This window comes from Chiloscyllium plagiosum, chromosome 16, assembly GCF_004010195.1.
Source record: "Chiloscyllium plagiosum isolate BGI_BamShark_2017 chromosome 16, ASM401019v2, whole genome shotgun sequence".
Taxonomy (NCBI): Eukaryota; Metazoa; Chordata; class Chondrichthyes; order Orectolobiformes; family Hemiscylliidae; genus Chiloscyllium; species Chiloscyllium plagiosum.
In genome coordinates this window covers 26,310,520-26,328,812 of record NC_057725.1, presented here as the reverse complement: position 1 = coordinate 26,328,812, position 18,293 = coordinate 26,310,520, and the positions used below count along the sequence as shown (strand labels likewise).

At 40.0% G+C, this 18,293-nt stretch overlaps 1 protein-coding gene across 3 annotated transcripts in view; it reads right to left on the bottom strand.

The window, feature by feature from the left end:
• LOC122557711 (UPF0606 protein KIAA1549L-like) overlaps positions 1–18,293 on the bottom strand; it is a 267,459-nt gene that overhangs the window by 58,466 nt on the left and 190,700 nt on the right. For 2 of the 3 annotated variants that reach the window (XM_043705602.1, XM_043705604.1), the window contains one exon: positions 8,324–8,451. In XM_043705602.1, the coding sequence (XP_043561537.1) occupies positions 8,324–8,451 (128 nt within the window). The remainder of the gene's footprint in view (positions 1–8,323; positions 8,452–18,293) is intronic. The other variant, XM_043705603.1, reaches the window with a different exon arrangement.

Here is an 18,293-nt window from a genome sequence, read left to right as displayed (position 1 = left end):
ACTTGGAATTGTATTACCACACTTTCACTACCGTACATCACAATCCTGGAATTCCCTCCTTAGCTGCATTGTGGGTGTATCTCCACCACATGTACCACATGGCTCACCACAAAAACGTGGCTCACCACAAATTTTTCAAAGGCAATTATATATGGTAATAAACCCTGGTCTTGCCAGCAACACTCATTCCATGAACAAATAAAGATGATAGATCTCATGACATTAAGTAATGAAGAACAAGAGTGATCTCTCCCATTCCCAAACCAGCATTTATCTCTCTACCAGCTTTGCCACAAAGCAGATTATATCATTGCCGTTTGTGGAAGATTGCTGTGCACAAATTGGATACCATGATTCCTAAATTACAACAGTAACTACACGTCAAAATAAAGCTTAATTGGCTGCAAGGTAACATGGGATGTCCTGAAATTGTTAAATACATATCTGCCCTAATCAATGTAAATGTAACACTGGGGAGGTCAAATGTCTCAATTTTTCTGCCTTAAACGATATTATTTAATATATTAGGAACAACATCAACTGCAGTTTACCTTAATTTAACAGATTATACTTGGCAAATCAAAACTGGATTAAATATCCCATTGAGGAGAAAGTGAGGACTGCAGATGCTGGAGATCAGAGCTGAAAATGTGTTGCTGGAAAAGCGCAGCAGGTCAGGCAGCATCCAAGGAATAGGAGAATTGACGTTTCGGGCACAAGCTCTTCTTCAGGAAGGGCTTGTGCCCGAAACGTCGATTCTCCTATTCCTTGGATGCTGCCTGACCTGCTGCGCTTTTCCAGCAACACATTTTCAGCTCTCAAATACCCCATTGCACAATCTCTTCACTGCCAGAGTGATACTGACAGCAATACAAACAGTAAAATTCATCCAACAGATTTGTGTCACATAGCTATTAAAGCAAAATACTGTTGGGAAAGCTTTTATTTTCATTCTGCTCCAGTCTACTATCACTGAGCAATGTGAGGGATCATCTTCATTACATTGTTTAAGCTGTTCTGCTTCTCCAAAGCTTTGATGGCCAGAAGGAGAACTAACACATGGAACAGTAACAACAGTTTAATGAATAGTTTGGGGGAACAGGAAAATGTGAGAAATAAATGGGGCAATCGCATAACCACAATGTGTATGAGATTCCTGTACAGGTAAACAGGAAATTGGTCAGAAGAAAATGGAGATTCTCGTGAAATAGGTCACCACTGCTACCAAATTAGATTTCAGTAGGTTTCATTGACTCTTTAATTTGCCTTTATTGGGCATTTTTATCTTTGGAATGTTGGTATTTCAAGGCTAGCATTTCATACCAATCAAGAAACCATGGTATGGGCCTTAATTTTCTACCACTATTTTTTTTTAAAACACAACTAAGTGCCTGGCTACCCCATTTCAATGTGGGAATGTCAAACTACTTCCCACTGCCACATTCCCAGGCCATCAATATCTTAGGAATCAAAACTGGCCAGAGATTAAACCGGACCAGTCACACAAAGATTGCCAACCATCTCCAGCCATGAATCAGAGGAGTGATAATGTTCTAACCACCCTGCTCGGTTAAGTTCAGCTCCAACACTGTACAGTTCGATACCATCCAGGACTGTACTGGCACCTCATCCACCACCTCAATCATTCCTTCCGCCAGCAGCACACAGTGGCAGCAGGATGTCAATGGAGCAATTTGCCCTAATTTCAAAAGAAGCATCTCCCAAAACTCTACCACCCAGAAGAATGAGGATTGCAGACCTTTGTGAACACCATAATGTCCCCCTCCAAGTCACAGATCATCTTGACCTTAAATTATGTCACTGCTCCTTTACTGTTTTGAATTTGATTAGATTACTTACAATGTGGAAACAGACCCAACAAGTCCCCACCTACCCGCCGACCCACCCAGACCCATTCCCCTACATTTACCCCTTCACCTAACGCTATGGGCAATTTACCTAACCTGCACATTTTTGGATTGTGGGAGGAAACCGGAGCACCCGGAGGAAACCCACACAGACACAGGGAGAATGTGCAAACTCCACACAGAGAGTCACCTGAGGCGGGAATTGAACCCGGGTCTTTGGCGCTGTGAGACAGCAGTGCTAACCACTGTGCCACCATGCCGCCCATATTTTTTATATTCATTGTTATTTGGTCAGGCACAATTTGAATATTGTTGCCAAGAGCATTATGTTGCTGAAGCTATCCATCTTATGATCAATGCTGAACTTCAAATGATCACAAAAGCTTATACTACAGGATAGAAAGATGCTGCTGATTGACAAGTTGACCATGATCAGCAAATATTACAGATGTGTGGTCTTGATAATGTTGTGAGGTTGGTGTGTGTAAAACTGTAAAATGGGGAAAGCATTACACAATCCCTTTAAAAGATGGTGTGTGGTGTTTTTTCGCAAGTTGAAATGAACGCCTGTGGGTTTGCCGGAGCACAGAGTATCTGAATTGAAATATTTGTATTAAAGGATATTCTGTTAGCAGGCAAAGCACAGTTTATATCAACACAATAGTCTGTTTAGCCAAATTTAGCCCATCAATTTGAAGTAATTAATTTAATTTAATTAATTTACTTAGCACCCAATTTGTTATAAAGCAGAAGTTGTTGCCCCCCGAGAACTATAATCAAACCATCCAAAGGGGAGCACCTCGCCCTATAATCTGTTAAAGTAGTGTGTGAAGGGGTATAATCTGTTTTGTTCAACAATTTCTAGTGGTTAAGGAAAAGAAATTTCTGACGCTCACTTTACAATCCACTTTATCATATTTATCAAACAGTGAGCAAATAAAATAACCAACTAAACGACCAAAACGTTCACTCTATATATTCCTGAAGATTCTAAAGGTATGCTGTTCCATTAAATACAAGTCCCACTTACATAGCAAAACAATAGAAGTTAGTTTTTCAAAATTCCAACCAGGTTACGTGTCTTCTAGAACTTTGTGTCTTCTCCTGACCCTTCTGTCAGGATTTTTTTCTTTATGGATCCTTCTGTCAGGAGTTTAGGTGGTGTGCCACAATACCATGGTAAATAGATGCTGCTTTCTCATTGAGCTGAGAGCGGTTATCTCTTAACAGATGGCAGTTGCTCTCCCCAATTTTCCAAATGCCCTCATCTTTTACATTCTTGATGACCTATCAATATTTTACAATCGGATTGATCCTAGGTTGTCAAAACCAGTACATTTAAAGTTAGTAGATTTTTGGTAGCTAATGGCTTGATTTAAATTCATTGGCCAAATTTGAAAAGACTTATCTTGATTAAAAACTGCTGCTTTGCTTGCTAACAGTATAGTCTTTTCATACAAATATTTCAATTCAGGTGATCTGTGCACCTGCAAACCTACAGATATCCATTCTGACTTGAAACACCTAAAAAAACCCGCCACCTTTTAAAGGGACCACACAATGCTTTTCCCATTTTACTATTTAACACACATGAACTTCCCAACAATGGCAAGGATGCAGGTTTGGAAACTCATCTCAGTGTCAAGCTGTTGCAAGCAACCTTATACAGGGAAAGAGATGAGTCAGTGACTGAACAGTTCAGTTTGGAAAGGAAAGGAAGGACAATAAGTTTGGAAGTTAGTGGAAATATCGCATGATCCTGTACTAGATATTGAATAAGCTGGAAATCAAGCTCCATTATTATTGGTGTTGTGACAACCATTAAAGATTTCATCAAAGTACACAAAGAACCTATTCAATTTACCGGTCAGACATACCCATGCTAACATAAAACATGCAACAGGTTTCTGTACTTAAGAAATACTGTCTGTAATAAATAAAGAGATTCTACCTACTGGTAAACAACTATGAACTGTTGCCATACCATTTTACTAGTTATAACACTAATCCCCTTCCAAAAAAACCCTATACACACATACAGACAGATAAAGATGGACTAAGGTTTAGTGGTGGGAATAAAACTAGAAGCAGTTCAATGGCCCCAGACCACACAGTTTGCTGAGATGACCCTTTTGCTTGCCAGGACTTCTTGTCCTTTAATCTCTTTTTTCCAGGCACAGGCAATTAGAACACTAACCGCAAAGTCTCAAACTTACTGGTTAAAGGCCGCAGTTTACAGCAACAGGTGAGAGAAAATAAACTGACTTTCATCAGACTTTAGGTATTTTATGACAGAGAAAGACATGCCACTTGCTCTTCAGTGCTGTCAGAAGGTTTCTGCCAGTATCGTGTACACCCACAAGCTGTTCAGCCAACCAGGAGGCAATCAAATGGTCGTTACTAGGCTGATGGCCTTTGGCATCCACAACTGGCCACAACTCCACAGATCAATCAACAATCTGTTGTCAGCTGAATCTCTCAATGTGCACGCTCCCTTATACCAGCGTTTCCACAAATACCTCCCCCCCCCCATACAGAGAAAACATGATTTACTTTGACCTTCAGTGATCTGCTTCATAAAAGTGCAGCAATTCCTTCCACAACCCTCCCACCATCCCCTGGAAAATCCAAAATTCTTCCAGAAGTGGTGCAATCCCAAGTTGACCTCTGGGACCACAATTTTCAATATTTTCTCACATCAGGTCTCAGTCCCACCAGCAATTGAAACTCTAATGCAGAGTCTTTCTAGAATGTCCCTGACTCCAACCACAATCAGATTTTCACACGCTTTATTCCCAACTTGTGAAAAGGTCGTAAATGCACAGGAAGAAGGTAGAAGCAGATTAATTACTAACTTTCCAAGGGAAAACTGTATAAATACAGAAAAATAATAAAATAAAAATTCTACACAGTGAAAAATGAGGAGGAGGTGGGAGGAATTGGAAAGCTCTATAAAATGAGCTGTCAAAGACTCAATGCACTAAATCATGATTCTTCGAAGAAATAAAGATTCATCCCTTATCCTTTATTTAATGTTACATTGCAAATATATTATTTAAAAATATATTAGCTGAATCTGTTGAAATATAATTTAATGAAAAGGACTATGTGCATTGTGCAGACAAGAATCCAGAGTTGGGAAGGCAACTAATTTCCAAATTATCCTTCAACATAGTAAATGGAGGAGTTGCTGGCATTGCCTTTGGTAAACTTGCCCAATTAATTCATTGAATTGGTCACTGAAAGGAATTTTGAGGAACCAAAATAAACTGAACTGAGAAAGTAACCTCCTTCAGCCCTAGAAAGACATTGCATTCCATCAATTCTGCCCATTGGTACATCGCTGTGTCCTTTCCTCCACCATATTGGCTGAGTGACTCAGTTGCCTGAAGTCCTAAACTCTGGAATTCCCTCCCTAAACTTCTCCATCCCACCTTTTTGACTCTCTTTACAACTTATCCTATTTTTTTGCTAAACACTCAGTCACCTTTCCTACTTATCTCCTTCTTTAGCTTGATGCAAACAAGCATCAGTGCACTCTTATGAGATGCTTTATTGTATTGACAACATTATGTAAAAATAAGTTGATATGGTGTGTTCAGTAGAGTCACAATTCAGGAAACAGGCTTTCCACAGAAATAAAAAGGTATGGCAATCTATTCTTATTCTCACATTAAAAATACCTACAAAATACAGCAATACAATAAAATAAAAACAAATATACATTATATATATATATATAATATATATACACACACACCAAGTCAACTGAAATTTTTAGGACTGAAATCAATTGACTCTGAGTGAGGAAATCAAGAGATTTGGAACTAATGTGGATGCATATGGATCAACCATGTTTTCACTGAATGGAGGGAAGTAGCTAATTTGCAATGTAAAGGTACCCAGATAAAGGCAGCTTTGAGGACTCTGCCATTTTCCCAGTGATGCAGCTGCCCTCAGCCATAGGCCAAGATCACCAGCTCAATGGAACAGCTTTCCTGCAGCAGATTGCGGGTTATCAGAGCCGGAGACTTCATGCCTCTAAGGTTGCAGTTGTAAAATGATGTAATCACATGCAAAACTACACCAGCAAAGGGATTTCCTTCCAATCTGTCTGTCACATTGGCCTGAATCTTGTTTTTTTTAAAGTTCCTGATGTGCAGCTTGTGGTGCCCAAATTGACACAACAATGCCCACCTTTGGAGAAATTGAAAATGGAGCTGAAAAATAGCAAAAAGCTTGGTGCCAATTGCTGATGAACACATTGTTATCCTTACTTCAATCTGCAGCATTCTCACCTCAGTTCAATGATTGGTGGATTCAAATTCCCTCCTGACACAGGAATACAAAATCTAAAGATTCAAAGACAAAATCTGTACTGAGACGCCAGTGTAGTTGTAAGGCATGCCGCACTGGAGGAAATGCCATCTGGTAGATGGTATGTTAAACACTAATGTTTTATCTGCTCCTCAGGTGGATATTAAAAAATCCCATGGCACTATTTTAGCAAAGGACTGGGGAGTTCTCCCTAGTGCCCTGGACCAATATTTATCTTTCAATTAATGCCACTGAAAAAAAAAGACTAATCAGTTATTAGCATATTGCTGTTGATGGAGGCTTGCTGAGTGTCTATTTTATAATACAGTAAGTATTATATACATTCCCACTTGACTTGTAAAGTACTTCATCAACTGCACAGCTTTTGAGACATGCTGAGCTCACAAAGGGCACTATGTAAATGTTTGTGGCTTCTTTAGGAGGAACTCAAGTGTACTGTCATATTCTTGACTTGACTTCCAACTGCTGCAGAAATTAAAGCAAATGCTGGCTTTTCTGATGATAATTAGAGTCGTTTAAATTACAAAGGGAGTGAACAATTCAAGGTACCAGTGTTTGCTTCTAATTTTGCATGCCCTAAACTTCTCTACTTCTTAATCTCTCTTTCCTACAATAATACTCTCCTTACCTCCCCTTTGACTAAGTTTTTTGTCAGCTCTAATATCTTATGTGGCTTAGGTAAAAGGATGTTGTTAATAAATCTATTACTGCTTGGGTAATTTTACAATGTTGAAGATGTTCTATAAATACAAGTTGTTGTTGTTCGATAGATCTCCTGCCTCTGGCTGCCTCTGCATTGATATTACCATTAGGTTAGTGCTATTTCACTGCATGTCACAAGAGAGCAGTACAGTCCCCTGTGCAATAATAATTTCTGATATTATACTATCAGATAGAGAGTACTGTGATTCACTCATGTCCCACTTTTAAAAACAAACAGCTTGAATTTATATCACACCTTTGTGAGTGTGGAAAGAAAGAGAGTAATTCAAATATATGAGTAGCTCAGGATGGAAATGACAATGACAAAAAAACACTAAGCTGTCCATTCATAACCTCACCTCAACCCTCAAGATTTATTCCTCCCTGACAACACACAGCATCTGGCACACTGTACACAGCAGTCTGACATACTGTGCTGTAAACAGAGTAAATTTGAGAATTTCAAATGACATCTAAACAATGAAAACAAAATTATATATCATTTTCTAGACCAATACTACGCTGTGTCACTGCACAGCCTCGAATAGTGACTATACTTCAAGAAGTACTCCATTAGCTATATCCACTTTGGGACACTCTAGGGTCAGCTGGGCCAGCATTTATTCCTATCACATATTGCCCTTGAGAAGGTTATGGTGAATTGCTTTCTTGAACCACTGCAACACACCACACACACATCCAGAATTTTGCCCCAGCGATGTTGAAGGAATGTGATAATTTGTTTTATAATGCTTCCACAAAGCATCTTGGAATGTTTTATATAATACACTAATAAGCTTTAATTCTTGACAAGGTCTTTCATAATCTAAAGATGCCACCCCCCACCTCCCTCCCCCGAGGCCTCTAAAGGAGAGAAGCCCAGCCTAATTTATCTATCTCAATAATTGTAACTTTTCAGTGCAAGCATCATTCTTGTCTAGTTTTGTTGCATCTTCTCCAGTGCTTCTATATGTATATAATGCACACATGAAGATCAAACCTCAGGCAAAAGGTAGGAAATGGGGGCGGCACAGCTACAATATGGTTTTCATTTGTTCCAAGTTTCTGTTTTAATTAGATCAGTCTAACTTGAACAAGACTTTCCACATCTACATTGAAATTCTGAGCCAGAGGTGGAGTATTACAAAATTGGTGGATGGGGAAGGGGAGATGTGAGGCAACTGAAAAACAAATGATTTCATCAAGAAATAATTCATAATTTTTATGCAGCAGCAAAGCAACCTCTGAATAGATTTTGCTTATGCTGCATAAGTTTTTTCTTGAGGCGTAGGAATTCATGTTCAGGTCAAAATCATGTTGTCCATTGCGAGAGTTTTATTTTCCACACATTTGTGATTTATTGCAAAGTGTTTGCTGTAGGAGCAGAAATGTTGCATGCAAAAAGCTCATCTCACCATTTTTCTTCCTTGTTCCCTCTTTTGTAATTTTCTGCTGTGCGGTTGCCTTCTGGGGAGTGCCTGTATCCGAGTCAAGATTTCCTGACTGCTCACTGATGACAGAATCCTGTTCGCTGTGTAACCTGCTACAAATCACCATGGTAACAAGAGAATTGTCATATATTCATCTTTCTCTTACCCTTGAATGTTTTCAAGGTTAGTTTGATTAATACCCATCGCTTGTTGTTTACCCTGACGGTAAATTTCTTATGTACAGCTGCAAACATATGTACAAAGAGAAACATTAAATAATACATTCTAATTTGTTTCTAATATGATTGTCGATGTAGCTTTCACACTCTGCACTTCAGACTGTAAAACATCCATCCCTCAAAATGCTAAGTGGGATACTCATCCATTCAGCACATAGATTCAGTTAATTTTATGTTTGGATCAAATCAGGAGAGACTAAATGTTTCACCATCTTTGTTATTTCACAGTCATGTCTGTACTATAATTTCAATCCCCTCCAATCAAACTGCAAAATTCCATGCTCAATTTTCTTTAATAATATATTGTTCCTGTCATACATGTGTTCTGTCACTGGCTGGAATTTCAAAGCATCCTTCAACAACACCTCTCTATCTCTTGAACCGCCTGCCACCATCCATGACCTTGAAGTTCCTCTGATTCTGATCTTCTACGCATTCCCTGCTTTCTTCATCCTAGTATTTGACCCCCAACCTCTGGAATTCCTTGTTGAAAATTTCTCTCTTCATTTAAGACCCATCTTAAAACATAGCCAATCCAAAAGAGCATTCAATTGACACCTGATTTATTCTGTAAGGAGTAAGAAAATGAGAAGTGTACAGAACAAACAATTACTGTTAATAGTAATGATATGCTTATTAACTGGAGTAGAGTGTGCGGAGTGGGGATTCAGCTCATTAAACTGTCAACTAACTTTTCAGCCCTTTGACCCACGACTGTGGGATACCTCAGCATTGTCCTTGAGTTGTAGCTGAGCTATGTAAATGGAGAAGGAATGTGCAGGACTACTATAATACCCTCCCTTTTTAATATTTGTTGTATGCTGTACCCTCATGGTTGCCTTATTGAACTAGTAATCTACCAGCTGAGTCTAAACATTTGAAAAGAAGAGTTCAAAATCCCATGACTCCAGGAGAATTTAATTTCAGTCAGTTAAATGGATCTAGAATAAAAAGCTAATATAATTATCTTGAAACTTATCAAACTGTTGTAAAAACCCGTCTGGTTCACTGACGTCCTTTAAGGAAGAAACTTTGCCAGTCTTTCCGAAGTCTAGACTATCTGCGCCTCCAGATATACAGCAATGTATTTCACTCTTGACTGACCCCATGAAAGAGGAGAAAGTGAGGTCTGCAGATGCTGGAGATCAAAGTTGAAACTTTATTGCTGGAACAGCACAGCAGGTCAGGCAGCATCCAGGGAACAGGAGATTCGACGTTTCGGGCACAGGCCCTTCTTCCTGAAGAAGGGCCTGTGCCCGAAACGCCGAATCTCCTGTTTCCTGGATGCTGCCTGACCTGCTGTGCTGTTCCAGCAATAAAGTTTCAACTTTGACCCCATGAAAGACCAAGTGAGCTACTCACTCTAAATAACTATACGTCAGATGACAGAGGTTAATGAAGGAGCTCAGTGCCACTTATTCAAAGGCAATTCGGGATTGTTCATAAATCTAGCTGTGTCAATAATGCCAAAATTATGTGAATGAATATTTATGATCTGGTTTCACAAATACCACCTGGAGACACCCAATGCTTTCACCAGACTGTGAATAAATGCTTCAGGCCATTGTAGCAACCAGTTTTCAGATTGCTGACTTTTCATTGTGAAAAAGAAATGTGCTGACCTAAACATTACTGAAATTCTGTATATTTAAGACATAAATTCAGAACTGACAACCCATGCAAAATTCAAAATCATCACACACTATTCATGAAGTCCTCCTTCCCAATCTGCCCTCCTATTTCTAAAAATTTATGAAGTCTAAGAATTAGTTCAGACTAAGAACAACTTTCAAAGGTGGTACAAACAGTAAGAGTCACATCATCCTGTTGTGGGACTGAAATTCCTTCATGTTCCTTATTCTGTTTACCACGCCAGTGCTTGTCTTTCATTCATCATTGTACAGCTCTCTCAAAAACTGCATACAAATACAATCACTTAGACAAATCACCCTGATATATACTCCGATATCCCCATTTATACAAACCATCCTTCTACTTACAGATCTTAATTGATTCCCAAACCAGCAATGTCTTGTTTGAAAAATTGTGCACTTCTTTTCAAATCCCCCTCCATGGCCCCAATCGCTCTTTGTCATCTCCTTCAGACTTCGGAGGTATCAACACCCTCTTACATATTTCTGATTTTAAATCACTCCACCATTGGCAGCTATGTCTTCAGTTGCCTAGACCCTTAAATTCCCTCTTTAAACCTCTGTGTTTCTACATTCCCTCTTTCAAGTCACTCCTTAGAACCTTACACTTTGAACATTTAGTCATTTGATCTATTATTTCCTCATCTTACCCATTGTCAAAATTTGTCTGGAAAATTTTCTGAAAGGTACCTTTGGATTATTTTACAATGTTAAAGGCTCTAGACAGAAAAAGCATAAATCACAGTTGACTGATCACAGTGCAAGGATTTACTTTAGATTGGTTTGAAAAGGCTTACATTTAATTTCATGAATTAAACTCTTGCTTCCCTTATTTGAGAACAATCTAACACTGGATGAAAATGCAGAACCCAGACACGAATAACATTTGTATGAAATTCTACAACAAAGTGCTGTTGCAGAGGTTTTAAAAAAAGTCACATTAATGGCACTGACTCATAAACAAGCAAATTAAATTTAAAACCTTCCAATATCATTTGCTGTCCTGGACATATATTGGGTAGCAGACAAGTATAAAAATTCTGAGAGAAGCCAATTGGAATTATGTATGTTGCAACATGATGAAAAAAATTTGATGCTGATGTCATTAAATATGTTTTCTGTTATTTTGGCCATGTCATCTTTTATGCAGCAGATTCACATATCTGAAAATAGGCCAACAGACCTTTAGCAGTCTCAGTTTGGAAATATATGTACAAATGTACATAATAGTACTCTTTAAAAGGGAATTGAATGGAAAATTGAGGGAGAATAAATTTCAGCGAAATGGGGAAAGAACAGGAAACTAGGCTGCTTTTCAAAGGAACCAGCAAAGAACTAAAAGAGGTGATTGTCATCATTCTGTATTGAACTATTCTATGATTTAAATGCAAGCATTTTCTACTCTTTGTTTATATTTTGACTGTGACTTGGGTGCTCGAAACAACAGTATTGCTTAACCACACCAAGGACACAAGGTTGATTTCCTAGAGAAACAGGAGAAAATTCTACCCTGCACTTAGCTGCAACATCTAAAAATATTCATAGCAAGGAAATAAGAAGATGTGACTAACATGTTAACATGAGAAAAGATCTTTACTACTTCTCATCAATCTTAAGGTATGTCAACTATTACTTCTTCTATTAATTGTAAGAAATACAAGTTGTATAAATCTAGTTCACTTTTTCTTATAATAGCAATGATTTGCATTTATATAGCACCCTTAACATATTAAACTGATCCAAGGCACTGACCAGGATTGATTATCAAATAAAACATGATGTCAAGACATAAAACCAAAGGTTTTGCCAAGGAAGTAAGTTAAACAGCATCTGAGAAAAGGATATAGAGGTAGAGAGGCACAAAGATTTCAGAGATTAGTCTTTAGGCAGCTGAAAGTTAGGCCGTCAATAATACAGCTCTGAACACTGCAAAAATCACATAAGGGTGGAATTTGAGAAAAATGGGTATCTCAGAGGTTGTGAGAAGATTTCAGAAATCTGAAGGGCTATGTCATGAAGGGATCTGAAAACAAAGTTGAAAGTTTTAATATAAAAATAAAAATGATGGGAGATTCATCAGGACTGCCAGCATCTATGGAGAGAGAAGCAGAACTACCTGTCAAGTTCAATACATTTCCTCTTTGGAAGGGAAGGGAGATAGAAGGATGGAAGTTTAACATAAGAGAAAGTCCAGGATAGATTGACCATTGCTCTGTATCCAAACGTTTAATGAGAAAACTACTTGAGACTGTGAACCAATACCTTGAAAAGCAAAACTGAGGATAGGAAATAAATCCAGGAGAAAACCCACACAAAAATTACGAAATTGCAGTATTTCTGCACCAAGAGTCAATGTAGTTCAATGAGCAGAGGGATGATAGGCAAACGAGATTTGGTGCAAGTTGATGGAGGGTGATAGATCTACAGCTGGTCAGGATACATTGGAATGGTCAAACCTAGACGCGAGAAGGGTGTGTGGTTTCAACAGAACATTTAGGGGAGGTGATGACTGAGTGATATTATTGCTAGACTATTAATCTAGAGGGAGAAAGTGAGGACTGCAGATGCTGGAGATCAGAGTCAAAAAGTGTGGTGCTGGAAAAGCACAGCCAGTCAGGTAGCATCCTGCTAGGGGTGGCATGGTGGCTTAGTGGTTAGCACTGCTGCCTCACACTGCCAGGGACCATGGTTTGCTTCCAGCCTTGAGCGACTGTGTGGAGTTTGCACACTTTCCCCGTATCTGTGTGGGTTTCCTCCAGGTGCTCCGGTTTCCTTCCACAGTTCAAAAATGTGCAGGTCAGGTGAATTGGCCATGCTAAATTGCCCATAGTATGGATGCATTAGTCAGAGGGAAAAGGGTCTGGATGGGTTACTTTTTGGAGGGTCGGTGTGGACTTGTTGGGCCAAATGGCCTGTTTGCAAGCTGTAGGGAATCTAAAATCCAAGGAGCAGGAGATTCAATGTTTCAAGAAGAGCTTATACTCGAAATGTTCACTCTCCTGCTCCTCGGATGCTGCCTGATTGGTTGTGCTTTTCCAGCTCCACACTTTTTGACTATTAATCCAGAGACTTGGTAATGTTCTGGGCACCTGGATACAAATCGTGCCATGGCATATGGTGGGATTTGAATTTAATGACAAAAAAAATGTGGAATTAAGCATCTAATGATGACCATGAAATCACTGTCGATTGTTGGAAAAACCCATCTGGTTCAAATATCCTTTAGGGAAGGCATTTTCCATCCTTACTCATTCTGGCCTACATGTGACTCCAACCCTAAATCAATAAGGTAAAAACAATGACTGCAGATGCTGGAAACCAGATTCTGGATTAGTGGTGCTGGAAGAGCGCAGCAGTTCAGGCAGCATCCAAGGAAGCTCCTTGGATGCTGCCTGAACTGCTGTGCTCTTCCAGCACCACTAATCCAGAACCTAAATCAATAAGGCTGACTCTCAACTGCCTTCTGGGAACTGGAGATGGACAATAAGTACTAGTTGAGCCAGAGACGCCCACACCCCATGAATGAATTTTTAAAAAGCTCAAGCAGGGCAAGAGACAGGATAGACGGAGAGAAGGAAATTGGTGATCTTGATGATGGGGAAGACAGCAAGTTAATTAGGCAAATTTCCAGCAATTCTTTTTCTTTTTATTTCAGACTTTGAGCACCAGTAATACGGTCCTTCTGTAGCTCTGGACTCCCATCTGGGTTTTGCACATTGATTAATTAGTAGAAATGCAAGCAGTGACTCTTAAGATTTTATCTTTTATAACCAACCTGCTAAACAGCCATGGCAATAAAGAACAAGCCAACCTGGGCAGGAGGTAATGAAAGTATATTTAAAAATGTTTAACCAACCATGGTTTCCCATTTAGTTTTGAGTTGTAATGGTATGATAATTTCCCCCATAAAACACTGGAATTGCTTTCACATGACAACTTCAATTTTAATAATGGATGAACTTCTTCAGTTTTGCAGCAACCCAGCTGAATGCCTCAACTACTTTACAACATATTTACTGTACACTAACAGGCCATTCAGCCCAACAGGTCTGTACAAGTGTTTAAACTCCACAGAACTGTATTCCAAACACCTTCATTCCATCCTGTCAATCTGCCTTTCTGTTCCACTCTCCTTTACGTCTTTATCTAACGCCCTGTATTAACCTCACCAAAGCGAATCCTCAAGGTGAACAGCAGAAGTTAGGAAAAATCCTGCCTCGGGATAAAGCAGCCAGAAAGATGGGATTTTATTGCATGGGGGCAGGGTGGGCTGCAGTCAGGCCAGCTGACACTGGAATGGGTTCAGAGGCTACACAGAGACTGCTGGGTAAGCAGGCGATCTTGAGTTCATATCCCAGCGGTGCCTGTACCTTACTTTAAAACGAGAACTAGGGAAAAAAACAATGACTGCAGATGCTGGAAACCAGATTCTGGATTAGTGGTGCTGGAAAAGCACAGCAGTTCAGGCAGCATCCGAGGAGCAGTAACTAGAACTAGGGAGGCTAGCCTCAAATTAAGGGGGAGCAGATTGAGGACTGAGCTGAGGAGGAATTTCTTCTTCCAAAGGGTTGTAAATCGGTGGAATTCCCTGCCCAGTGAAAGAGTTGAGGCCACCTTGTTGAATGTTTTTAAGGCAAAGATTGATAGATTTGTGAGCAGTAGAGCAATTAAGGGTTACGGTGAGCGGGCGGGTAAGTGCAGCTGAGTCCATGAAAAGATCAGCCATGATCTTGTTGAATGTCGGAGCAGATTCAAGGGGCTAGATGGCTGACTCCTGCTCCTATTTCTTATGTTCTAAGTTGGGCTGTTTAAAGGAGGTAGGTGCTGTAGTGCATACCAAATCACAGCAACTTACTGTCCATCACTTCAATGATTTAAATTGTCACAGCATTCCTGATGATCATGTTTTGCAGCAACCTTCATTTCAAGAATCTTGGCAGAAACTGTGGGAAATCGGAGAAAATTGACCGACCGGCAATGGAATATAAAAAATTCACAGCTGCTGCTGGTTTAGGGAAATATATTATTGGTGTTTTAAAAAAAAAGTGCTTTTAAAATGCCTTTTATCCACTGGGGAAAAATAATCCAAAATAAACATCAGCCTCTCTGGTAATGCTATCAAGACAGAGGATTATTAAGTCCAGCCTTGCTGTCAAAATCATGGTGAGGTTAATGGGGGGTTTGCCATTATTTATCCTTGAACAGCATGACAACGGTAAAGGAGAAACAGATACACAGTCAAACATGAAACTTCAAATTTGCGAAGCAAGTTGTATCACTGCCAGTAGAGTCAGACTTGTACAACACAGAAACAGACCCTTCGGTCCAACTCATCCATGCCAACCAGATATCCTAATTAATCTAGTCCTATTTGCTAGCATTTGGCCCACATCCCTCTTCAACCCTTCCTATTCATGTACCTTTTAAATGTTGTAATTGTATCCGCCTCCACCACTTCCTCTGGCAGCCCATTGCATACACGCACCCTCTGCATGAAAAAGTTGCTGCTTAGGTCCCTTTTATATCCTTCCCCTCTCACCTTAAACCTATGCCTCTAGTATTGGACTCCCCTACCGTGGAAAGAAGATCTTGGCTAATTACCCCATTCACACCCCTCATGATTTGATAAACCTGTATAAGGTCACCCCTCAGCATCCAAAATTCCAGGGAAAATAGGCTCAGTATATTCAGCATCTCCCGACAACCCTGACAACATCCTTGTAAATCTTTTCTGCGCCTTTTCATGAAAATAACTATCTCACTGATGGTCTTACCACTGAAATGGATTGAATGCTATAACGTTGCTTGCTTGTGTGGTGGATGCAAATCATGTTTAGAGGATACTTAATTTTGCTACAATCACTGAATTTCACCAAATCCTGGGAATTATTGACTGTACTCATGTTGTAATCAGGCCACTCACTGACTAAACAGAGAGATTCTTCAACAAAACTATGGCCTACCACAGAGTACAAAAGCAGGGAGGTTTTGCTGAAACAATATAAACACTAGAGTCACAGAATCATACAACACAGAAACAGACCCTTCAACCCAACCAGTCCATGCTGACCATATGCCCAAACTAAATGGGTCTCACCTGCCTGCGCTTGGCCCATATCCCTCTAAACATTTCTTACTCATGTACTTATCTAAATGCCTTTGGATAAGCTGTAATTGTACCTGCATCCATCACTAGTTAGACCTTAGCTGACATCATGCACAGGTCTGGGTACAACACCTTTGGAAGGTTGGGAACACATTGGAGAGAGAGTATTAAGAGGTTTACAAGAATGATTACAATAATTAGAATCTTTAGTTGTGAAAATAGATTGAAGAAATTAAGAGTATTTACCTTGAAGAGAAGGTTTAGAGTAGATTTGATAGACATTACCAAGATCATGAAGGATCTGTACAGAATGTATTGACAGAAATAATTCTCACTCGTAAAAGGATCAAAAACGAGAGAGAGTGCACAGCTTTAATGTAATTGTCAAATGAAGCAAATGGAAGGTGAGAAAACTTCTTTTAACATTGCGAGTTGTTGGGGTTTCTGAATGCTCTGTCAGGAAGTGTGGTGGAAGCAGGTTCAGTTGAGATATTCAAAGAACACGGGACGATTCTTTAAATTTAAATAATGTTCAGAGTTATGGGCACTTCATCATAAAGCCCATTGGGAGAGCTGGTAAAGACAGTGAGTCCTTATTCACGGATTCACTACCTCAATGTGATGCTGGTTTGTAACAACAGGAAGAACTACTGACTGGAAGCTGCTATAGCTCCTTATTCTTTAAATGTCAACCTTCCCGCACCTCTTCCAACCCACGCTCCCAGGATGGATGGATTCTTGAAGACAAGGACTATCCTTAGAGAAGCTGACTCCTCACCCCTCTGCAAGTGCCACAGAATCACAAAAGCTTTACAAAAACTCTGCAAACCCTCAGTGAGCAGTCCTTCAGTCAGGTTAGAATGAGCTCCATTGTCTGGACCAAATCAGGCTGGGCTCAGGGGTCCACATTTACTAGTGGAGTATCATACATGCTCATGGCTCTGTTGCATGCTTCAATGACATGGTCAAACAAAGGGGATAAATGAAGAAGTGAGAAATTAATAGTTAACTTACATACTTTTCCTAATGCCAAGTTTGATAACTCATGCATACCAAAATGAAGAATGACTTTACCTACATAGAAAATCCTGCTTAGTAATAACAGGAAACACTTACATAAGACTACTGTGATCACGTACTGATGTGACTGACACAGTGCCCACCTTGGATTTTGCTGTATTGTTCTTCCCTTGTTATTTTGGAAGACATCGGAACCCAAAGCTTGCACCTCTGCCTCTGTGATGACTACGTTCGCCATTCTGATCTTGGCGGGAGGGGGGGGGGGAATCCTGACTGGGGGCATTTGCTCTGACTGCTCACCAACATCATTAGCAGAGACAGCCCTTGTCTGCAAGCCCTCTTCCACAGATGCTCAGGAAGCTGTGAAACAGGAAGGAGCTCCAAGAGCTGTGTGGCTACCTCATATGCTTCGGGAAGATCCACGAGACTTGGAAGGTGCTTCTTTGCCTTGAGGGAAGCTGCCTCCAGAGGATATTTGGTATCTCCTCCAGCCACCTCTGGGTGCCCTCAGCAACTGACCTGTCCAGTCTGAAACTCAAATCAGGTAGTCCATGTATATTAGTGTTTCGGTGTTGAACTGACTGGCCTAAACTACATGAAGCACCATTAATTCTGGACAAGGCATGTGCAATGATCCTGCACACACTTCTGCTGTAGATGACGTATATGAGGATTGCAACCCTTTATATGCTTCAAACCCTGCAACATGATCAAATTCATCTATTGCACAGACTCCTCTATTTACAGTTCACTAAACATAGAATCCCTACGGGGAGAAAGTGAGGTCTGCAGATGCTGGAGATCAGAGCTGAAAATGTGTTGCTGGAAAAGCGCAGCAGGTCAGGCAGCATCCAGGGAACAGGAGAATCGACGTTTCGGGCATAAGCCCTTCTTCAAGAATGAGGAAAGTTGGTCCAGCAGGCTAAGATAAAAGATAG